Source organism: Leuresthes tenuis, unplaced genomic scaffold (assembly GCF_036924035.1).
Source record: "Leuresthes tenuis unplaced genomic scaffold, fLeuTen1.0.hap1 SCAF_24, whole genome shotgun sequence".
NCBI classification, from domain to species: domain Eukaryota; kingdom Metazoa; phylum Chordata; class Actinopteri; order Atheriniformes; family Atherinopsidae; genus Leuresthes; species Leuresthes tenuis.
The window spans coordinates 8,115,824-8,139,201 of NW_027325378.1; the positions used below are offsets into that span (position 1 = coordinate 8,115,824).

At 55.0% G+C, this 23,378-nt stretch overlaps 1 protein-coding gene across 1 annotated transcript; it reads left to right on the forward strand.

Annotated features, from left to right (window-relative positions):
- The first annotated feature begins 432 nt into the window (after nt 1–432).
- On the forward strand, nt 433–6,035 carry LOC140284613 (CD276 antigen homolog). Its single transcript, XM_072378524.1, has 6 exons — nt 433–577; nt 2,408–2,707; nt 3,511–3,792; nt 3,938–4,029; nt 5,558–5,640; nt 5,780–6,035. The coding sequence occupies exons 1-6, from the start codon at nt 511–513 to the stop codon at nt 5,892–5,894; spliced, it is 939 nt and encodes a 312-aa protein (XP_072234625.1). The 5' UTR covers nt 433–510; the 3' UTR covers nt 5,895–6,035.
- The last annotated feature ends 17,343 nt before the right edge of the window (nt 6,036–23,378 follow it).

Genomic DNA, 23,378 nt, shown 5'->3' on the forward strand with positions numbered 1-23,378 from the left:
TTCGTAGCTGCGCTCTTCCTCCGCTAGGTTACTGAGGAGAGCGCTTCGGTTTTTTCATGGCCTTTTCCTTTTGCGCTGCCAGGAGATCGCCCTGCGTTCTGTGTGCTGCCTTTAAATAAAACCTTTAGAACCCACACGACCCTGCATCTGTGTCCTGAGTCCCCTGGTAAACTGACAGAGTTTGAGATGTAGCTCTTGGGCTTTTGACCTTGGGGGTGAACAGAAAAAGCTGAGGACTTTAAACAGTTAATCGTGCAAAACAGCGTAGTATGTGCCTTTGTAAAGTTTCAGAAAATTACAGAACAAACCAATTATTAAAATGAAAGTCTAAAATGTTACTGAGAGTCTGCCACACCAAAGTATTTCAGATATTACTGTGGTCACTGCTCCATGACTGCAGTGTGCAGGCGCAGTCGAACGAGCGACAGACCAGTTTGATGACATTTTTTGTGCAAGTTTCACAGCCGGCTGATTTATTGTTAATTACTGCAACGGCAGTCCAGCTGAACAATGACTGAGATGAAGTGTGTTGTGTTTTTGGTGCTCCTGTGTTTTCTGTGGACTCTTTCAAGAGGAGGTGAGTGAAACATTTACTGTGTTACACTGTGTTGGCTTTATGGTGTTCACCAGAGGAGAAAAGAAGACATCAACTAACATAACAAATGAGGACAGGTTCAAAGTTTGACAGGTTAAACATGTGACAGCCAAAAATCACAGAACGAAAATGTATCCAGAGATTCATGAACCTTCTTTGACTTCTTATGGAAAGTTTCCTTAAAAAACTGTAAACTGTCGGCAGGATAAACTGTAGAGGCAGAAATCTCAGAGACCATGTGTATCTAAAGAGAGTTCTTTTTTTTAACAGTTTATGTCAAACAAATGAGGTTGATCTGGATTTCTAATGAATCCTTGTGGCTCTGTGTTTTTGCTGACTTTAGAAACACAACCAAGTAACTCAACTGTTGTGTGACGTAATAAAACTAATATCTATAAATGAGGTTCAAAATGCAGCTACGTTTGAACTCGGGCTAAATGTCTAGGAGTGAGGTTAAGACGTGTTGCTCCTTTTGATAAGATAGAGATTTGAATGTACTGAGAACGCGATAAAACGGTGACGGTGTGAGCTGTGTGGGAGAGATCGGTTTGTAACAGACAAGGTTATAACAACACTTTGCTGAACCTGTCTGGAAACATTCTTTAAAGAAAGCCGCTCCTTTCGCACAGTTACACCTTTTAGAATTTAAAGTCCTGACATCATTTCTGTGTTTGTGAAAAGCAAACTGCAACAAAAACATTTTTAACGTGTTACCTGCACTGTCCAAGTATTTTACAGGTTTGTGGTTAGGATTAAAATGACGGCCATGTTTGAAGATCAGAAATCAGCCCAACATAAAAATGTGTAAACACCTGCCAGGTTCAGACAGGATTCACACTGATGTCTGGAATTGTAGAGATTATCGTTCTAGAGATCCATTTCTGGGTTCCTGCGGTGCCAGAGGCCACAGGTTTACATCCCTGATTTTGCACAATGTCCCACAAATGCAAGACCAAAAACATAAGTCGTTTTTTTTCTGGTAGTTTTGGATAGTTCACTGCTTGAAATAAATTCTTTCCTCTTCCGGCTAATTCATAATAAGGGCCCTGAACCTGTGGCTCCACAGCCTCCGGTGAAGCAGGAACCCCCTCCTGAAGAGACCGGGCACACAATCAATCAGGCGATTTGATTGGCTCATGTCTGCTCTGACGCTTGAAAGTTGAACTAAACCTTCCTTTCCACAAGCAAGCTAAGCAACAAATGAGCCTTTGACTTTTCCACTGAAGGCTGGTTCAGCCTTTAGCTTTTCATGTTCTTTTCTACAATATTAGTATACTGTGGGAATGTACCTTTCCAAGCTGCTACAGTTAACAGTCAAATGGTGTAAGCCTTTTTTTGTACGTTAGTGGAGGCATTTTAAATTTTTACTTTTTCTGTTCACGTTTTCTTTTCACATCTTTTAAAAGGCAAAATAAAATTCAGCTCTTGAGGCCCAAATCATGACATCTTGACTGTAAAATATGTTTCAAAAGGAAATGTTTCTTTCTGGAAGTGTTTATTTCCTGTTTCTAAGAAATGTGACGCACACGTCAGGAATTTAAACAACAACATATATCTCTTCTGACCTGCTATACATTAAAACATGCAACAACAAATAATAAACTTATACGACTGACTGGGGTCTTCCCAGATATGATGTAACTTACCAAATATTCCCAAAAATTAAAGTAAATCCTAAAGAAGAGCTTTCTCTAGTTCCCTCTCATGGATGTGCACCTCAGTTGTAGCTCAGCTCAGAACAGGTTCAACACAGATCTCTTTAACTGTGGTTCGTTTCCCAGAACTGAACTCTATTCTATTGATCTGTCACAGATGTTGAGGTATCCTGTGTCTTCAAGGAGAGCTGCATCTTACCATGCAGCTTCCAGGGTGGCAGTGATGTAATAATCCACTGGACTCCTCCCAATCACGCCTACTACTTCAACCAAGACCAGATCAGAGATCAGGACCAGCGCTTCAGAGGCAGGACATCACTGTTCCAGGATCAGATCTCCAGTGGAAACGCCTCACTGCTGCTGACAGGGGTGAAGGTTCAGGACCAGGGCAGATACGAGTGCCAGACCAACACCGACACTGGACAGAAGGCTTCGTTCATTAGTCTGAAAGTGGATGGTATGAGAAACACACAATTAAACACATCTTGTATGTGCTTTTCACCAAAAAAGCATAAAAAATTGTGCAGAAATGGATTCCAGTCAAATTGTGATTTTATGATATAAAACACAATCACTAAGAGAACATGTGGCCATTTTACCTTACAGAAAACCATCAATATGTACAATAACTACATTATTGCGTGGTTGTTTGTCTCTGTTTGACCATGTGATTGATCCTGCCTCTTACCCAATGGCAACTGGGATAGTCTCCATCCCCAGTAAGCCTAAAGTGGATTAAGGGATAGATGGAATTCATTTACAAATGAAAAACTGACTTTTGGGTCAAACAACAGACATCTGTTTGTTTGGAGGGAGGGTTGCAGTGACAGTGGCTCTGAAACATCACACTCACAGACGAATTCAATTCCAAACACTGTTTTACCTCTATGGGGAATCATAACACTAGCATTTTCCTCCTCTTTTTAACTTTTCTTTGGTTACTATGTGCAGTCACTTTGTTAGCTTTAGGAAAATAAGATACCAGTCAACAGTTAGGATAAAACAACATAGTTTAAAGGTATGTTCCTCTCAAATCCTCACAATATCACATCGGGACAGAGACACTCCTTTGGCTAATGATTGTAGATGTATGTTATCGAGGTTTCTACTTATCTCTTTGTAATGTAATTAGAATCTAATATGTACAATAGAAGACAATTGTAAACACCAACAACACACTCAAAAAGCAACAATAATTGTTCTCCACTTGTACCATCCATTAACCAATGACTCATAAAGATTTTGTCTTAATCTTTACAGCTCCAGTAGAAACAGTCAACATTCAGCATGTAGAGAACAGGATCACCTGCAGCTCAGTGGGGATCTACCCTGAACCTGCGCTCACCTGGTCCACCAGCCCTCCATCCAAAGTCATCCTCAGGAGCACGACTATAATCCAGCCATCTGAACAGCAGCTTTACAACATCAGCAGCTCTCTGATACTCTCAGACAATGATACTGATCTGATCTACAGCTGCACCGTCAGCACCAGAACAAACAGCAGGAGAGCTACTCTGTTAAGGCTGTCTGTTGTCCAAGCAGGTATTCAGGCTGCAGACAGCAGCTAGGAAATCTCCCCAATGCAAAGACCGACATAACAGATCGTGTTGTGGATATTTATCTTGAAATACAAGATGTCCAGAAAAGTGTCATTTCATTTTTGTGAATGTTCTGTGTGTGTTCTCAGACAAACGCAGAGGTATAGGACTGATTGTTGGAGTCATTCTGGTGGCAGGGTTTGTGGGCCTGGTGCCGCTCCTCTGCCGCAAATGTGACAAGGTAAAACAAAATTGTATTTTTTAAAATGTATTTGGCTTTCACTCACAATTTCTGTTTATGCTGTTTAATTTTATTATATTTATTCATGTTCATGTCAGATAAATCTGAGGTACAGTCATCACTCTGAAAATCCATAGAATTAGAATAAGGGATCCAGATCAGGTGACAGTGATTAGAAGTGTGATTTTATCTGGAGAATTAAAAAGATGGAGATTTCAAATGTGTCCAGGACTGGCAGCCCAAGAGCAGAGCTTCTGAGGCATGAAGATCACCATCATTTAGAAATTCACATTTTTCCTCCCCAGCCTTGTGGTGGTGCATCCATTTAAACGGAGAAAGCAGTGCTTAATGACACAAAAATCATGAAAAATTGCTGCATTTTGCTCAGATAATCTGACATTAAGCTGCACAAACAACACCTCTTGTTGGCCAAAAGTAGACAGATCTGAAGCAGAGTTTCTTCTGAGTGATCTGCTTTCATACAGGAGCTGATGTTTTGTCCCAGGTTTTCAAGCACTGCTCCTCTGTTAAGAATCAACAACATCCAAATATTAATGTGAACAACAAGATATTTCAAACTCAAAGGTCCATAAACTGAACATTAGTCTAATTAATTATTTTTAGGGTTTATAGCTCATTTGAACTTTCTAAATCCGAAGAAAAGGACCTCAATGCCAGTTCCCTGCAGTCAAACCTTTCAAAGTGGTGCTCAAATGTTTCCATAGAGTTCTACCAACCTTTTCTTTCCTTTTCACACTAAGATGATATAAATGTTACGGTCTGCGTAAAATTACGGCACACAGAACACATAGTTCTGTGTCGGAGGATCTAAAGCCCCGAGAGTCCCAATCCTGGCCCACAGAGATCACTGCCCTGCTTGTTTTCTTGTTCTGAAACACTAGATTCAGATAAATGGATCACCTTGATCTGGTTGTGATCAAGTTCTGCAGAAGTCTGTTGTTGGCCCATTAATTGGAGTCAGGTGTGTTGAGCCAGGGAAGCGGGTCCCATGGAGCCTAACTGATACGGACAGTACTGACTAACACATGAATGACAAAAGACTTCAATGTTTGTCAAAGATTGTTTCTAATCTGGTGAAATAAAACCACGTTTCACCACAACTTCTAAACTGTATGAGATTGAATCCAGTTCACAGTGTTTCAACAGTCTCGTACATATTACATGCAAAAATCTTGTTTTAAAGTAACTGCTCACTCAGGCCGTCAGACAGTATTTTCCTCTGAGACACAGTGGATTAAGAAGGTGGTTAGTGATGAATGGGTACCTTAGTTTTGTAGTTAGTTTTTGTTTTGAAGTAACTACTTATACTCTGTTATTGTAATCTGTTCATTTGTTCCCCCAAAATTCACCAGAAATCTCCAATTATGGGCTCATCTTTGATAGAGGAGAGCACGATCCCAACACCTCTTTCTAATTATTGGTGACTGAGTGAAAAAATAGAACAAAAATCAGGGTAAACAGTTACACTTTCAGGAGACTTAACACCATTTATTTTCATTCTCCTCAGTCTCAGCAGGTGGAAGAATCACATCAGCGCGAGGTCTCATCGAGGGAGAAAGGCCAAGACATGCAAGAATTCAACACTAAGGGGTAGATATATCTTCAGTATGAAATATAGCAGCTCTCATAGACTTTCTGTAAGAGCATGGTGTGTTATACATACTTCATTTGTTTTGAGTTGCATGTTGATGTGTTTCAGAACTGAATCGGGTTTCATTTCATTTTGCAGGGCCGACTTTGAGGTAGAAAGCTGTTTAAAATCACAGCCTGCAAAGAAGCCAAATAAGTGTAAATTATACATTAAGTTAGCTGGAGACAAATTAAGCTCTTCGCTTGGAAAGTAGGATTAAATTACACCATGAAGACCCAGTGTGTTGCTGTTTCACTATCTGAGGAGGCTGTAAGGATCTGAAGTTTGACTATTAGCTGAAATTTAGTTTTCAGTGTGACTGCGAGACAAGAGGACCTTCAGTTCTGTGTGTTGAAGCCATCCTCATCCAGATGGATTCAGGAAGGAAATGCAGACTTTCTCCTCTCCCTCATATCTATGGTTAGTCCATAGATATTGAATAGAAAGTTGTTCATAAAGGCACAAAGCATGTCTCAGAACAGAAAAAAAGACTCTGAAACTCTGTGAACGTCTTTTTTAATAATTAAGAGGGTTTCATGAAAGATTTGGTAAAGATTAAAATGTGACTTTTTTTATTAAGTTCTTAATGAATTGTACTTATTACACAGATAAACACTTGTCTTTTATAACATTCGGCAGTGATTCAACTGTCAATGCAAAACAAAACGATGCCACAGTAAATATATGCAGTGTCAATGAACAAAAAGTCAAATCTGATATCATCTCGATATCAGATCAACCACCTTATTCCTTGAGGGCTGCATGCAGAGTTGACCTAATTTTCATCTTTGTGGAGGAGAAATAATGAAACCAAGGAATACATTTTGCATATAACAAGAATATAAGAGCAACACGATGTTTTTATCAAATATTTTTGTGTATTTGTACTTGCTTTTATCAGGTTGCAGCATTCTTCTGAGTAAAAACATGTATTGAAACCTCTGTTCATGTGAATCTTCTCTTTCTCTGGTATGCATCCATCCTGATGCATGCTGGTCCTTTATCTGCTGCCCTGGTTACACGTGAAGTGACCAAAATGTCCACATAACTAAACACAGCTGAATGAATAACAGAGTTTTTCAAATGAAACATAAAACAAAGCGCAGTTATTAACAGCAGCAGATAAATAGCTCATAAGCGTCAGGAAGGAGAAATTACAGTGAATTATCAATTAGCAGCTTACCATAGTAACAGATTACATGAAATTTAGTTTTCAATATATAACAGTGCATTAACTGTAACCAGATTTCAGATTATGTCCAATTATATGTGGAAAAAATGCAAGGGATAGATTTACAGATGCAAACACAAGTATCATATGATTCTATAAAAAAATATAACAGTTCACACATGTTTCCAAATGTTATGTTTGCCAGCATGAACAGACACACGGGTGTGTTCTGGGTATGAGGACAGTCTGATGAAACCACACCTTCGGATGAGTCACTGGTGTGTTTTAATAGTTTGTGAACAACAGCTCAGCTCTGTGATGCAGAGTTATAAACCTTTGTGTTGTAATTCACAGATTTAATCCTTCAGCAGTGTTTTTTTTTTTTTTTTCTTGGTAATCATTGGAACATTCCTGTCAAAGGGGAGTTTTTTAAATTAATCCTGTGCTCATCAGTCTGCCTCATAACAATGAACCCTTCTGGGCACAAGTAATTCACAATGTGACTGTTGGTGTATCAGCATTTATCAGCTGTGTGTTTCACATATGACCTCTAGGATCGACCATTGTCAGAAGAAATGAACACAAGTTTTAAAGTCTCTTCACATTTTTATGAATCTAAAATAACTCTTTCACTGACTTTGGTACATTCATTATAAGGTGTTTGTGATGCCATCTGAAACCTAATTTAACAGTGAAAACTGTTTATTTGTGTGTTTATAAAAATATATTTTAAATGTGACACAGCAGTAGTTGTTATTACTCAAATAACATAATCAAAGATGGCTTCAGTAATGACTGCAGTCATGTTGGCGTTCATATAGAAAAACACATTCTTTAATTTGGGTGATAGACTGTAACAGAAACACATAAAGCTGAAATTTACAAGGAAAACCCCCAACAATGTCCTCTGAGGTAAGATGGATGGTATCATCTGAAACTCTCCACCAATCACAGAAGGAAACCTTTCAGAGGTGAAACGTCCTCATGAACGAGGACAGAAGTCATATTCTTAGGACTACCGTGACCTTAATGACTGATCTTGTACAGTTTATATCCAAAGAAACTTATATGATTTAACCTCAGAATGAAGACAAAAAAAACTGAATTGTTGGCCAACATTTGTTTTTAAAGATTATTGTTCAATTTATTCTGTCTCAAGTTGTGGCTCATTCACAGTATTTCTCCTCTGCAGTTCAGTGCAGGTTATGTAAAGTCTGTCAGAGCAGATGAAGATTAGAAACAGTTAATGCTGTTTGATATTCTAGTGTTTGTGTTTGACACCGTTTACTGGAGGGAAGAGAAACTGACTGCTACACAAACGCATTTCAAATATTTGGATGATTCGTAGGTGCAGCTTCATATGAAGTGAAACTAAACAACACCAGTCGGATCAGATTCTTTCCTGAAACTTTCCTGAAGCTTTTAAAAACTGCTGAATAAACTGCTGAATTGTTACACTGTGATGTAAGTTGTTGTAGTGAACCAGTGTGTGCATGACTTTCATTATTTCCTGTTTCTATGAAGTGTGTGTATAAATGTCTGTGTGTGAGTGTCACTGTACATCCAACAAAACACCCAACAGGGTTTTTGGATTTAAAGTCCTGACAACATTTTCTTGTTTGTGAAAAACATCAAAACTGCACAAGTTACAGTTGTAAAACTTTACAGGTGTGGAGTGGAATAGACAAGTAGTACTGACTTTGAAGATGGGTATCTGAACACTATTGTGTTAACAAAATCGCCTTTACTGTCACAGCTGAGAAAAGTTCTGAGATAAATCCTGGAGCTACGTTCTTATTTCCAACTCCACCTCCTAAAGATTGTTGTTGATTTTATTCTGTCTCAAGTTGTGGCTCATTCACAGTATTTGTCCTCTGCAGTTCAGTGCAGGTTATGTAAAGTCTGTCAGAGCAGATGAAGATTAGAAGCAGTTGATTAGTGAAGGGAAGAAAAACTTACTGCCACACAAAAACATTTCAAATATTTCCATTACGGATGATTCGTAGGTGCAGCCTTCATATGAAGTGATACTAAACAATACACCAGTTGGATCAGATTCTTTACTCTCACACGTATTATTCTCACTTCCTGGTCTTCGATTGTATATTACAGCAGCACCAGGCAGAAAACATCCCAGAGCCCTGGCCGACCACGTCCAGACTGAAATAAAGTGGGTTGGGTTTTTGGTGGTCCTGGCTTTTCTGTCTAGTCGCACAAAAGGAGGTGAGTCAAACATTTTCTCCACATTCAGCTTCGTCTTATTCCAGTGCCAACACAAAGTATGTTTTTGAAGAGAATACTTTAGACACTTAATGAAAATCTAAAGTGGGCTGGTATGAAAATCCAACGCAGTAAGTATAGAAGTTTCTCAATAATTAGAGGGAAATTAAGGAATAGAAAGTTTGTTATAGATGAAGAAAAAATTCCAATAATTAGGGAAAAGGCAGTAAAGAGTTTAGGTAGGTGGTACCAGGCAGACTTGGATGATGGAGACCAGGCAGTGCAGTTTAGGAAAGATGTTGCTGAGGGACTGGAGAGAATAGATAAATCAGGGTTGCCATGAAAGTTGAAGCTGTGGTCTCTGCAGTTTGGATTGTTTCCTCGGTTGATGTGGCCACTGTCACTGTGTATGAGATTCCATTATCTGTTGCAGAATAAATGGAAAGATAAGTTAGCTTTTACATTAGGAAGTGGCCAGGTGTTCCGAGATATTTAAGTACTGTGGCACTTAAAGTCAGAGAAGAATGAACTTCATTTGAGCTACTCTCTGACAGTTTATATATTAAAAATGTTACTGTTAAAAATTGAACTTTCATTTCGAAATGTTTTTATGTCTGCATCATAAATCAGATTTTCTGGATGTAAGTTTGTCTAAACATTCTGTTGTACATATGTGTAATATTTGGAAAAACTCTACAAGTGTTGAATAAACATTTGAAGGCACAGCATGAATTTATATTCTTTTGGTGGACGCTCAAATAAGTTTTAGTTAGACTGACATAAAAACTCATTTCAAACACAACAAACTTGAACTAATGAGTTCATAAATGTACATTATACATGTGCCTTTAATGTTAATGTCAAATAGTCAAAAGTGAGAGCGTCTTCTGGTCAGGAGCAGATATTGAATTAATTAAGATCAAGGTCAAATCTTTACTGAGTAGAAAACTGAAGAATAAATCACTTCTTAACTTGTTAAAATGTCAGAGCTTTAACTGGAATCTTGTTTAACCTGTCTGGAAACATTCCCTCTCACCCACGCCAAGAAAATAGACACGGAAAAGCATCAGAAAACCAAATTTGCTTCACACCCAGCAAGCTTTTTGGATTTAAAGTCCTGACAAAATTTCCTTGTTTGTGTTTGTGAGCTGAGATTAATTTTTGTTGCTGTTTCCTTTGATGTTCTTGATGAGTTTTGTATTTGGATTGCAGTTCCAGTAAGAAGATGTCATCTCTCTGCTTCTTTGAGGCGGGGCGAGGGGCCCTGGCCGACGCTGTCCACCTTGCGTGTCCAGAGCAGTCCTCCCTCCTCCTGTAGGGAAGAGTGAGGGGCCCTGGCCGACGCTGTGCGGGTCCACCTTGCGTGTCCAGAGCCGTCCTCCGTTCTTCTGTACGGAAGAGTGAGGGGCCCTGGCCGATGCTGTGCGGGTCCACCTTGCGTGTCCAGAGCAGTCCTCCCTCCTCCTGTACGGAAGAGTTTGGGGCCCTGGCCGACGCTGTGCGGAGCCGCGAGCGTGTCCAGAGCAGTCCTCCCTCCTCCTGTACGGAAGAATGAGGGGCCCTGGCCGACGCTGTGCGGAGCCGCGAGCGTGTCCAGAGCAGTCCTCCCTCCTCCTGTAGGGAAGAGTGAGGGGCCCTGGCCGACGCTGTGCGGGGCCGCGAGCGTGTCCAGAGCAGTCCTCCCTCCTCCTGTAGGGAAGAGTGAGGGGCCCTGGCCGACACTGTGCGGGTCAGCCTTGCGTGTCCAGAGCAGTCCTCCCTCCTCCTGTACGGAAGAGTGAGGGGCCCTGGCCGATGCTGTGCGGGTCCACCTTGCGTGTCCAGAGCAGTCCTCCCTCCTCCTGTACGGAAGAATGAGGGGCCCTGGCCGACGCTGTGCGGGTCCACCTTGCGTGTCCAGAGCAGTCCTCCCTCCTCCTGTAGGGAAGAGTGAGGGGCCCTGGCCGACGCTGTGCGGGTCCACCTTGCGTGTCCAGAGCCGTCCTCCGTTCTTCTGTACGGAAGAGTGAGGGGCCCTGGCCGATGCTGTGCGGGGCCGCGAGCGTGTCCAGAGCAGTCCTCCCTCCTCCTGTACGGAAGAGTTTGGGGCCCTGGCCGACGCTGTGCGGAGCCGCGAGCGTGTCCAGAGCAGTCCTCCCTCCTCCTGTAGGGAAGAGTGAGGGGCCCTGGCCGACGCTGTGCGGGTCCACCTTGCGTGTCCAGAGCAGTCCTCCCTCCTCCTGTAGGGAAGAGTGAGGGGCCCTGGCCGACGCTGTGCGGGTCCACCTTGCGTGTCCAGAGCCGTCCTCCGTTCTTCTGTACGGAAGAGTGAGGGGCCCTGGCCGATGCTGTGCGGGGCCGCGAGCGTGTCCAGAGCAGTCCTCCCTCCTCCTGTACGGAAGAATGAGGGGCCCTGGCCGACGCTGTGCGGAGCCGCGAGCGTGTCCAGAGCAGTCCTCCCTCCTCCTGTAGGGAAGAGTGAGGGGCCCTGGCCGACGCTGTGCGGGTCCACCTTGCGTGTCCAGAGCCGTCCTCCCTCCTCCTGTAGGGAAGAGTGAGGGGCCCTGGCCGACACTGTGCGGGTCAGCCTTGCGTGTCCAGAGCAGTCCTCCCTCCTCCTGTACGGAAGAGTGAGGGGCCCTGGCCGACGCTGTGCGGGTCCACCTTGCGTGTCCAGAGCCGTCCTCCGTCCTCCTGTACGGAAGAATGAGGGGCCCTGGCCGACGCTGTGCGGGGCCGCGAGCGTGTCCAGAGCAGTCCTCCCTCCTCCTGTAGGGAAGAGTGAGGGGCCCTGGCCGACGCTGTGCGGGGCCGCGAGCGTGTCCAGAGCTGTCCTCCCTCCTCCTGTACGGAAGAGTGTGGGGCCCTGGCCGATGCTGTGCGGGTCCACCTTGCGTGTCCAGAGCCGTCCTCCGTCCTCCTGTACAGAAGAATGAGGGGCCCTGGCCGACGCTGTGCGGGGCCGCGAGCGTGTCCAGAGCTGTCCTCCGTCCTCCTGTACGGAAGAATGAGGGGCCCTGGCCGACGCTGTGCGGGTCCACCTTGCGTGTCCAGAGCCGTCCTCCGTCCTCCTGTACGGAAGAATGAGGGGCCCTGGCCGACGCTGTGCGGGTCCACCTTGCGTGTCCAGAGCAGTCCTCCCTCCTCCTGTACGGAAGAGTGAGGGGCCCTGGCCGATGCTGTGCGGGTCCACCTTGCGTGTCCAGAGCAGTCCTCCCTCCTCCTGTACGGAAGAATGAGGGGCCCTGGCCGACGCTGTGCGGGTCCACCTTGCGTGTCCAGAGCAGTCCTCCCTCCTCCTGTAGGGAAGAGTGAGGGGCCCTGGCCGACGCTGTGCGGGTCCACCTTGCGTGTCCAGAGCCGTCCTCCGTTCTTCTGTACGGAAGAGTGAGGGGCCCTGGCCGATGCTGTGCGGGGCCGCGAGCGTGTCCAGAGCAGTCCTCCCTCCTCCTGTACGGAAGAGTTTGGGGCCCTGGCCGACGCTGTGCGGAGCCGCGAGCGTGTCCAGAGCAGTCCTCCCTCCTCCTGTAGGGAAGAGTGAGGGGCCCTGGCCGACGCTGTGCGGGTCCACCTTGCGTGTCCAGAGCAGTCCTCCCTCCTCCTGTAGGGAAGAGTGAGGGGCCCTGGCCGACGCTGTGCGGGTCCACCTTGCGTGTCCAGAGCCGTCCTCCGTTCTTCTGTACGGAAGAGTGAGGGGCCCTGGCCGATGCTGTGCGGGGCCGCGAGCGTGTCCAGAGCAGTCCTCCCTCCTCCTGTACGGAAGAATGAGGGGCCCTGGCCGACGCTGTGCGGAGCCGCGAGCGTGTCCAGAGCAGTCCTCCCTCCTCCTGTAGGGAAGAGTGAGGGGCCCTGGCCGACGCTGTGCGGGTCCACCTTGCGTGTCCAGAGCCGTCCTCCCTCCTCCTGTAGGGAAGAGTGAGGGGCCCTGGCCGACACTGTGCGGGTCAGCCTTGCGTGTCCAGAGCAGTCCTCCCTCCTCCTGTACGGAAGAGTGAGGGGCCCTGGCCGACGCTGTGCGGGTCCACCTTGCGTGTCCAGAGCCGTCCTCCGTCCTCCTGTACGGAAGAATGAGGGGCCCTGGCCGACGCTGTGCGGGGCCGCGAGCGTGTCCAGAGCAGTCCTCCCTCCTCCTGTAGGGAAGAGTGAGGGGCCCTGGCCGACGCTGTGCGGGGCCGCGAGCGTGTCCAGAGCTGTCCTCCCTCCTCCTGTACGGAAGAGTGTGGGGCCCTGGCCGATGCTGTGCGGGTCCACCTTGCGTGTCCAGAGCCGTCCTCCGTCCTCCTGTACAGAAGAATGAGGGGCCCTGGCCGACGCTGTGCGGGGCCGCGAGCGTGTCCAGAGCTGTCCTCCGTCCTCCTGTACGGAAGAATGAGGGGCCCTGGCCGACGCTGTGCGGGTCCACCTTGCGTGTCCAGAGCCGTCCTCCGTCCTCCTGTACGGAAGAATGAGGGGCCCTGGCCGACGCTGTGCGGGTCCACCTTGCGTGTCCAGAGCAGTCCTCCCTCCTCCTGTACGGAAGAGTGAGGGGCCCTGGCCGACGCTGTGCGGGTCCACCTTGCGTGTCCAGAGCAGTCCTCCCTCCTCCTGTACGGAAGAGTGAGGGGCCCTGGCCGACGCTGTGCGGGTCCACCTTGCGTGTCCAGAGCCGTCCTCCGTTCTTCTGTACGGAAGAGTGAGGGGCCCTGGCCGACGCTGTGCGGGTCCACCTTGCGTGTCCAGAGCAGTCCTCCCTCCTCCTCTACGGAAGAGTGAGGGGCCCTGGCCGACGCTGTGCGGGTCCACCTTGCGTGTCCAGAGCAGTCCTCCCTCCTCCTGTACGGAAGAGTGTGGGGCCCTGGCCGATGCTGTGCGGGTCCACCTTGCGTGTCCAGAGCCGTCCTCCGTCCTCCTGTACGGAAGAATGAGGGGCCCTGGCCTACGCTGTGCGGGTCCACCTTGCGTGTCCAGAGCCGTCCTCCGTCCTCCTGTACAGAAGAGTGAGGGGCCCTGGCCGACGCTGTGCGGGGCCGCGAGCGTGTCCAGAGCTGTCCTCCGTCCTCCTGTACGGAAGAATGAGGGGCCCTGGCCTACGCTGTGCGGGTCCACCTTGCGTGTCCAGAGCCGTCCTCCGTCCTCCTGTACGGAAGAATGAGGGGCCCTGGCCTACGCTGTGCGGGTCCACCTTGCGTGTCCAGAGCCGTCCTCCGTCCTCCTGTACAGAAGAGTGAGGGGCCCTGGCCGACGCTGTGCGGGGCCGCGAGCGTGTCCAGAGCAGTCCTCCCTCCTCCTGTAGGGAAGAGTGAGGGGCCCTGGCCGACGCTGTGCGGGGCCGCGAGCGTGTCCAGAGCAGTCCTCCCTCCTCCTGTAGGGAAGAGTGAGGGGCCCTGGCCGACGCTGTGCGGGGCCGCGAGCGTGTCCAGAGCAGTCCTCCCTCCTCCTGTACGGAAGAGTGTGGGGCCCTGGCCGACGCTGTGCGGGTCCACCTTGCGTGTCCAGAGCAGTCCTCCCTCCTCCTCTACGGAAGAGTGAGGGGCCCTGGCCGACGCTGTGCGGGTCCACCTTGCGTGTCCAGAGCAGTCCTCCCTCCTCCTCTACGGAAGAATGAGGGGCCCTGGCCGATGTTGTGCGGGTCCACCTTGCGTGTCCAGAGCCGTCCTCCGTCCTCCTGTACGGAAGAATGAGGGGCCCTGGCCGATGTTGTGCGGGTCCACCTTGCGTGTCCAGAGCAGTCCTCCCTCCTCCTCTACGGAAGAGTGAGGGGCCCTGGCCGACGCTGTGCGGGGCCGCGAGCGTGTCCAGAGCCGTCCTCCCTCCTCCTGTACGGAAGAGTGAGGGGCCCTGGCCGACGCTGTGCGGGTCCACCTTGCGTGTCCAGAGCCGTCCTCCGTCCTCCTGTACGGAAGAATGAGGGGCCCTGGCCGACGCTGTGCGGGGCCGCGAGCGTGTCCAGAGCTGTCCTCCGTCCTCCTGTACGGAAGAATGAGGGGCCCTGGCCGACGCTGTGCGGGGCCGCGAGCGTGTCCAGAGCAGTCCTCCGTCCTCCTGTACGGAAGAGTGAGGGGCCCTGGCCGACGCTGTGCGGGTCCACCTTGCGTGTCCAGAGCCGTCCTCCGTCCTCCTGTACGGAAGAATGAGGGGCCCTGGCCGACGCTGTGCGGGGCCGCGAGCATGTCCAGAGCAGTCCTCCCTCCTCCTGTACGGAAGAGTGAGGGGCCCTGGCCGACGCTGTGCGGGGCCGCGAGCGTGTCCAGAGCTGTCCTCCGTCCTCCTGTACGGAAGAATGAGGGGCCCTGGCCGACGCTGTGCGGGGCCGCGAGCGTGTCCAGAACTGTCCTCCGTCCTCCTGTACGGAAGAGTGAGGGGCCCTGGCCGACGCTGTGCGGGTCCACCTTGCGTGTCCAGAGCCGTCCTCCGTCCTCCTGTACGGAAGAATGAGGGGCCCTGGCCGACGCTGTGCGGGGCCGCGAGCATGTCCAGAGCAGTCCTCCCTCCTCCTGTACGGAAGAGTGAGGGGCCCTGGCCGACGCTGTGCGGGTCCACCTTGCGTGTCCAGAGCAGTCCTCCCTCCTCCTGTACGGAAGAATGAGGGGCCCTGGCCGACGCTGTGCGGGGCCGCGAGCATGTCCAGAGCAGTCCTCCCTCCTCCTGTACGGAAGAGTGAGGGGCCCTGGCCGACGCTGTGCGGGTCCACCTTGCGTGTCCAGAGCAGTCCTCCCTCCTCCTGTACTGAAGAATGAGGGGCCCTGGCCGACGCTGTGCGGGGCCGCGAGCGTGTCCAGAGCTGTCCTCCGTCCTCCTGTACGGAAGAGTGAGGGGCCCTGGCCGACGCTGTGCGGGGCCGCGAGCGTGTCCAGAGCTGTCCTCCGTCCTCCTGTACGGAAGAATGAGGGGCCCTGGCCGACGCTGTGCGGGGCCGCGAGCGTGTCCAGAGCTGTCCTCCGTCCTCCTGTACGGAAGAGTGAGGGGCCCTGGCCGACGCTGTGCGGGTCCACCTTGCGTGTCCAGAGCCGTCCTCCGTCCTCCTGTACGGAAGAATGAGGGGCCCTGGCCGACGCTGTGCGGGGCCGCGAGCATGTCCAGAGCAGTCCTCCCTCCTCCTGTACGGAAGAGTGAGGGGCCCTGGCCGACGCTGTGCGGGTCCACCTTGCGTGTCCAGAGCAGTCCTCCCTCCTCCTGTACGGAAGAATGAGGGGCCCTGGCCGACGCTGTGCGGGGCCGCGAGCGTGTCCAGAGCCGTCCTCCGTCCTCCTGTACGGAAGAGTGAGGGGCCCTGGCCGACGCTGTGCGGGTCCACCTTGCGTGTCCAGAGCCGTCCTCCGTCCTCCTGTACGGAAGAATGAGGGGCCCTGGCCGACGCTGTGCGGGGCCGCGAGCGTGTCCAGAGCAGTCCTCCCTCCTCCTGTAGGGAAGAGTGAGGGGCCCTGGCCGACGCTGTGCGGGTCCACCTTGCGTGTCCAGAGCCGTCCTCCGTCCTCCTGTACGGAAGAATGAGGGGCCCTGGCCGACGCTGTGCGGGGCCGCGAGCGTGTCCAGAGCAGTCCTCCCTCCTCCTGTAGGGAAGAGTGAGGGGCCCTGGCCGACGCTGTGCGGGGCCGCGAGCGTGTCCAGAGCAGTCCTCCCTCCTCCTCTACGGAAGAGTGAGGGGCCCTGGCCGACGCTGTGCGGGTCCACCTTGCGTGTCCAGAGCAGTCCTCCCTCCTCCTCTACGGAAGAATGAGGGGCCCTGGCCGACGCTGTGCGGGGCCGCGAGCATGTCCAGAGCAGTCCTCCCTCCTCCTGTACGGAAGAGTGAGGGGCCCTGGCCGACGCTGTGCGGGTCCACCTTGCGTGTCCAGAGCAGTCCTCCCTCCTCCTGTACTGAAGAATGAGGGGCCCTGGCCGACGCTGTGCGGGGCCGCGAGCGTGTCCAGAGCTGTCCTCCGTCCTCCTGTACGGAAGAGTGAGGGGCCCTGGCCGACGCTGTGCGGGGCCGCGAGCGTGTCCAGAGCTGTCCTCCGTCCTCCTGTACGGAAGAATGAGGGGCCCTGGCCGACGCTGTGCGGGGCCGCGAGCGTGTCCAGAGCTGTCCTCCGTCCTCCTGTACGGAAGAGTGAGGGGCCCTGGCCGACGCTGTGCGGGTCCACCTTGCGTGTCCAGAGCCGTCCTCCGTCCTCCTGTACGGAAGAATGAGGGGCCCTGGCCGACGCTGTGCGGGGCCGCGAGCATGTCCAGAGCAGTCCTCCCTCCTCCTGTACGGAAGAGTGAGGGGCCCTGGCCGACGCTGTGCGGGTCCACCTTGCGTGTCCAGAGCAGTCCTCCCTCCTCCTGTACGGAAGAATGAGGGGCCCTGGCCGACGCTGTGCGGGGCCGCGAGCGTGTCCAGAGCTGTCCTCCGTCCTCCTGTACGGAAGAATGAGGGGCCCTGGCCGACGCTGTGCGGGGCCGCGAGCGTGTCCAGAGCTGTCCTCCGTCCTCCTGTACGGAAGAGTGAGGGGCCCTGGCCGACGCTGTGCGGGTCCGCCTTGCGTGTCCAGAGCCGTCCTCCGTCCTCCTGTACGGAAGAATGAGGGGCCCTGGCCGACGCTGTGCGGGGCCGCGAGCATGTCCAGAGCAGTCCTCCCTCCTCCTGTACGGAAGAGTGAGGGGCCCTGGCCGACGCTGTGCGGGTCCACCTTGCGTGTCCAGAGCAGTCCTCCCTCCTCCTGTACGGAAGAATGAGGGGCCCTGGCCGACGCTGTGCGGGGCCGCGAGCGTGTCCAGAGCTGTCCTCCGTCCTCCTGTACGGAAGAGTGAGGGGCCCTGGCCGACGCTGTGCGGGTCCACCTTGCGTGTCCAGAGCCGTCCTCCGTCCTCCTGTACGGAAGAATGAGGGGCCCTGGCCGACGCTGTGCGGGGCCGCGAGCATGTCCAGAGCAGTCCTCCCTCCTCCTGTACGGAAGAGTGAGGGGCCCTGGCCGACGCTGTGCGGGTCCACCTTGCGTGTCCAGAGCAGTCCTCCCTCCTCCTGTACGGAAGAATGAGGGGCCCTGGCCGACGCTGTGCGGGTCCACCTTGCGTGTCCAGAGCCGTCCTCCGTCCTCCTGTACGGAAGAATGAGGGGCCCTGGCCGACGCTGTGCGGGGCCGCGAGCGTGTCCAGAGCAGTCCTCCCTCCTCCTGTAGGGAAGAGTGAGGGGCCCTGGCCGACGCTGTGCGGGGCCGCGAGCGTGTCCAGAGCAGTCCTCCCTCCTCCTCTACGGAAGAGTGAGGGGCCCTGGCCGACGCTGTGCGGGTCCACCTTGCGTGTCCAGAGCAGTCCTCCCTCCTCCTCTACTGAAGAATGAGGGGCCCTGGCCGACGCTGTGCGGGGCCGCGAGCATGTCCAGAGCAGTCCTCCCTCCTCCTGTACGGAAGAGTGAGGGGCCCTGGCCGACGCTGTGCGGGTCCACCTTGCGTGTCCAGAGCAGTCCTCCCTCCTCCTGTACTGAAGAATGAGGGGCCCTGGCCGACGCTGTGCGGGGCCGCGAGCGTGTCCAGAGCTGTCCTCCGTCCTCCTGTACGGAAGAGTGAGGGGCCCTGGCCGACGCTGTGCGGGGCCGCGAGCGTGTCCAGAGCTGTCCTCCGTCCTCCTGTACGGAAGAATGAGGGGCCCTGGCCGACGCTGTGCGGGGCCGCGAGCGTGTCCAGAGCTGTCCTCCGTCCTCCTGTACGGAAGAGTGAGGGGCCCTGGCCGACGCTGTGCGGGTCCACCTTGCGTGTCCAGAGCCGTCCTCCGTCCTCCTGTACGGAAGAATGAGGGGCCCTGGCCGACGCTGTGCGGGGCCGCGAGCATGTCCAGAGCAGTCCTCCCTCCTCCTGTACGGAAGAGTGAGGGGCCCTGGCCGACGCTGTGCGGGTCCACCTTGCGTGTCCAGAGCAGTCCTCCCTCCTCCTGTACGGAAGAATGAGGGGCCCTGGCCGACGCTGTGCGGGGCCGCGAGCGTGTCCAGAGCTGTCCTCCGTCCTCCTGTACGGAAGAATGAGGGGCCCTGGCCGACGCTGTGCGGGGCCGCGAGCGTGTCCAGAGCTGTCCTCCGTCCTCCTGTACGGAAGAGTGAGGGGCCCTGGCCGACGCTGTGCGGGTCCACCTTGCGTGTCCAGAGCCGTCCTCCGTCCTCCTGTACGGAAGAATGAGGGGCCCTGGCCGACGCTGTGCGGGGCCGCGAGCATGTCCAGAGCAGTCCTCCCTCCTCCTGTACGGAAGAGTGAGGGGCCCTGGCCGACGCTGTGCGGGTCCACCTTGCGTGTCCAGAGCAGTCCTCCCTCCTCCTGTACGGAAGAATGAGGGGCCCTGGCCGACGCTGTGCGGGGCCACAAGCGTGTCCAGAGCTGTCCTCCGTCCTCCTGTACGGAAGAGTGAGGGGCCCTGGCCGACGCTGTGCGGGTCCACCTTGCGTGTCCAGAGCCGTCCTCCGTCCTCCTGTACGGAAGAATGAGGGGCCCTGGCCGACGCTGTGCGGGGCCGCGAGCATGTCCAGAGCAGTCCTCCCTCCTCCTGTACGGAAGAGTGAGGGGCCCTGGCCGACGCTGTGCGGGTCCACCTTGCGTGTCCAGAGCAGTCCTCCCTCCTCCTGTACGGAAGAATGAGGGGCCCTGGCCGACGCTGTGCGGGGCCGCGAGCGTGTCCAGAGCCGTCCTCCGTCCTCCTGTACGGAAGAGTGAGGGGCCCTGGCCGACGCTGTGCGGGTCCACCTTGCGTGTCCAGAGCCGTCCTCCGTCCTCCTGTACGGAAGAATGAGGGGCCCTGGCCGACGCTGTGCGGGGCCGCGAGCGTGTCCAGAGCAGTCCTCCCTCCTCCTGTAGGGAAGAGTGAGGGGCCCTGGCCGACGCTGTGCGGGTCCACCTTGCGTGTCCAGAGCCGTCCTCCGTCCTCCTGTACGGAAGAATGAGGGGCCCTGGCCGACGCTGTGCGGGGCCGCGAGCATGTCCAGAGCAGTCCTCCCTCCTCCTGTACGGAAGAGTGAGGGGCCCTGGCCGACGCTGTGCGGGGCCGCGAGCGTGTCCAGAGCTGTCCTCCGTCCTCCTGTACGGAAGAATGAGGGGCCCTGGCCGACGCTGTGCGGGGCCGCGAGCGTGTCCAGAACTGTCCTCCGTCCTCCTGTACGGAAGAGTGAGGGGCCCTGGCCGACGCTGTGCGGGTCCACCTTGCGTGTCCAGAGCCGTCCTCCGTCCTCCTGTACGGAAGAATGAGGGGCCCTGGCCGACGCTGTGCGGGGCCGCGAGCATGTCCAGAGCAGTCCTCCCTCCTCCTGTACGGAAGAGTGAGGGGCCCTGGCCGACGCTGTGCGGGTCCACCTTGCGTGTCCAGAGCAGTCCTCCCTCCTCCTGTACGGAAGAATGAGGGGCCCTGGCCGACGCTGTGCGGGGCCGCGAGCATGTCCAGAGCAGTCCTCCCTCCTCCTGTACGGAAGAGTGAGGGGCCCTGGCCGACGCTGTGCGGGTCCACCTTGCGTGTCCAGAGCAGTCCTCCCTCCTCCTGTACTGAAGAATGAGGGGCCCTGGCCGACGCTGTGCGGGGCCGCGAGCGTGTCCAGAGCTGTCCTCCGTCCTCCTGTACGGAAGAGTGAGGGGCCCTGGCCGACGCTGTGCGGGGCCGCGAGCGTGTCCAGAGCTGTCCTCCGTCCTCCTGTACGGAAGAATGAGGGGCCCTGGCCGACGCTGTGCGGGGCCGCGAGCGTGTCCAGAGCTGTCCTCCGTCCTCCTGTACGGAAGAGTGAGGGGCCCTGGCCGACGCTGTGCGGGTCCACCTTGCGTGTCCAGAGCCGTCCTCCGTCCTCCTGTACGGAAGAATGAGGGGCCCTGGCCGACGCTGTGCGGGGCCGCGAGCATGTCCAGAGCAGTCCTCCCTCCTCCTGTACGGAAGAGTGAGGGGCCCTGGCCGACGCTGTGCGGGTCCACCTTGCGTGTCCAGAGCAGTCCTCCCTCCTCCTGTACGGAAGAATGAGGGGCCCTGGCCGACGCTGTGCGGGGCCGCGAGCGTGTCCAGAGCCGTCCTCCGTCCTCCTGTACGGAAGAGTGAGGGGCCCTGGCCGACGCTGTGCGGGTCCACCTTGCGTGTCCAGAGCCGTCCTCCGTCCTCCTGTACGGAAGAATGAGGGGCCCTGGCCGACGCTGTGCGGGGCCGCGAGCGTGTCCAGAGCAGTCCTCCCTCCTCCTGTAGGGAAGAGTGAGGGGCCCTGGCCGACGCTGTGCGGGTCCACCTTGCGTGTCCAGAGCCGTCCTCCGTCCTCCTGTACGGAAGAATGAGGGGCCCTGGCCGACGCTGTGCGGGGCCGCGAGCGTGTCCAGAGCAGTCCTCCCTCCTCCTGTAGGGAAGAGTGAGGGGCCCTGGCCGACGCTGTGCGGGGCCGCGAGCGTGTCCAGAGCAGTCCTCCCTCCTCCTCTACGGAAGAGTGAGGGGCCCTGGCCGACGCTGTGCGGGTCCACCTTGCGTGTCCAGAGCAGTCCTCCCTCCTCCTCTACGGAAGAATGAGGGGCCCTGGCCGACGCTGTGCGGGGCCGCGAGCATGTCCAGAGCAGTCCTCCCTCCTCCTGTACGGAAGAGTGAGGGGCCCTGGCCGACGCTGTGCGGGTCCACCTTGCGTGTCCAGAGCAGTCCTCCCTCCTCCTGTACTGAAGAATGAGGGGCCCTGGCCGACGCTGTGCGGGGCCGCGAGCGTGTCCAGAGCTGTCCTCCGTCCTCCTGTACGGAAGAGTGAGGGGCCCTGGCCGACGCTGTGCGGGGCCGCGAGCGTGTCCAGAGCTGTCCTCCGTCCTCCTGTACGGAAGAATGAGGGGCCCTGGCCGACGCTGTGCGGGGCCGCGAGCGTGTCCAGAGCTGTCCTCCGTCCTCCTGTACGGAAGAGTGAGGGGCCCTGGCCGACGCTGTGCGGGTCCACCTTGCGTGTCCAGAGCCGTCCTCCGTCCTCCTGTACGGAAGAATGAGGGGCCCTGGCCGACGCTGTGCGGGGCCGCGAGCATGTCCAGAGCAGTCCTCCCTCCTCCTGTACGGAAGAGTGAGGGGCCCTGGCCGACGCTGTGCGGGTCCACCTTGCGTGTCCAGAGCAGTCCTCCCTCCTCCTGTACGGAAGAATGAGGGGCCCTGGCCGACGCTGTGCGGGGCCGCGAGCGTGTCCAGAGCTGTCCTCCGTCCTCCTGTACGGAAGAATGAGGGGCCCTGGCCGACGCTGTGCGGGGCCGCGAGCGTGTCCAGAGCTGTCCTCCGTCCTCCTGTACGGAAGAGTGAGGGGCCCTGGCCGACGCTGTGCGGGTCCACCTTGCGTGTCCAGAGCCGTCCTCCGTCCTCCTGTACGGAAGAATGAGGGGCCCTGGCCGACGCTGTGCGGGGCCGCGAGCATGTCCAGAGCAGTCCTCCCTCCTCCTGTACGGAAGAGTGAGGGGCCCTGGCCGACGCTGTGCGGGTCCACCTTGCGTGTCCAGAGCAGTCCTCCCTCCTCCTGTACGGAAGAATGAGGGGCCCTGGCCGACGCTGTGCGGGGCCGCGAGCGTGTCCAGAGCTGTCCTCCGTCCTCCTGTACGGAAGAGTGAGGGGCCCTGGCCGACGCTGTGCGGGTCCACCTTGCGTGTCCAGAGCCGTCCTCCGTCCTCCTGTACGGAAGAATGAGGGGCCCTGGCCGACGCTGTGCGGGGCCGCGAGCATGTCCAGAGCAGTCCTCCCTCCTCCTGTACGGAAGAGTGAGGGGCCCTGGCCGACGCTGTGCGGGTCCACCTTGCGTGTCCAGAGCAGTCCTCCCTCCTCCTGTACGGAAGAATGAGGGGCCCTGGCCGACGCTGTGCGGGGCCGCGAGCGTGTCCAGAGCCGTCCTCCGTCCTCCTGTACGGAAGAGTGAGGGGCCCTGGCCGACGCTGTGCGGGTCCACCTTGCGTGTCCAGAGCCGTCCTCCGTCCTCCTGTACGGAAGAATGAGGGGCCCTGGCCGACGCTGTGCGGGGCCGCGAGCGTGTCCAGAGCAGTCCTCCCTCCTCCTGTAGGGAAGAGTGAGGGGCCCTGGCCGACGCTGTGCGGGTCCACCTTGCGTGTCCAGAGCCGTCCTCCGTCCTCCTGTACGGAAGAATGAGGGGCCCTGGCCGACGCTGTGCGGGGCCGCGAGCGTGTCCAGAGCAGTCCTCCCTCCTCCTGTAGGGAAGAATGAGGGGCCCTGGCCTACGCTGTGCGGGTCCACCTTGCGTGTCCAGAGCCGTCCTCCGTCCTCCTGTACGGAAGAATGAGGGGCCCTGGCCGACGCTGTGCGGGGCCGCGAGCGTGTCCAGAGCTGTCCTCCCTCCTCCTGTACGGAAGAATGAGGGGCCCTGGCCGACGCTGTGCGGGGCCGTGAGCGTGTCCAGAGCTGTCCTCCGTCCTCCTGTAGGGAAGA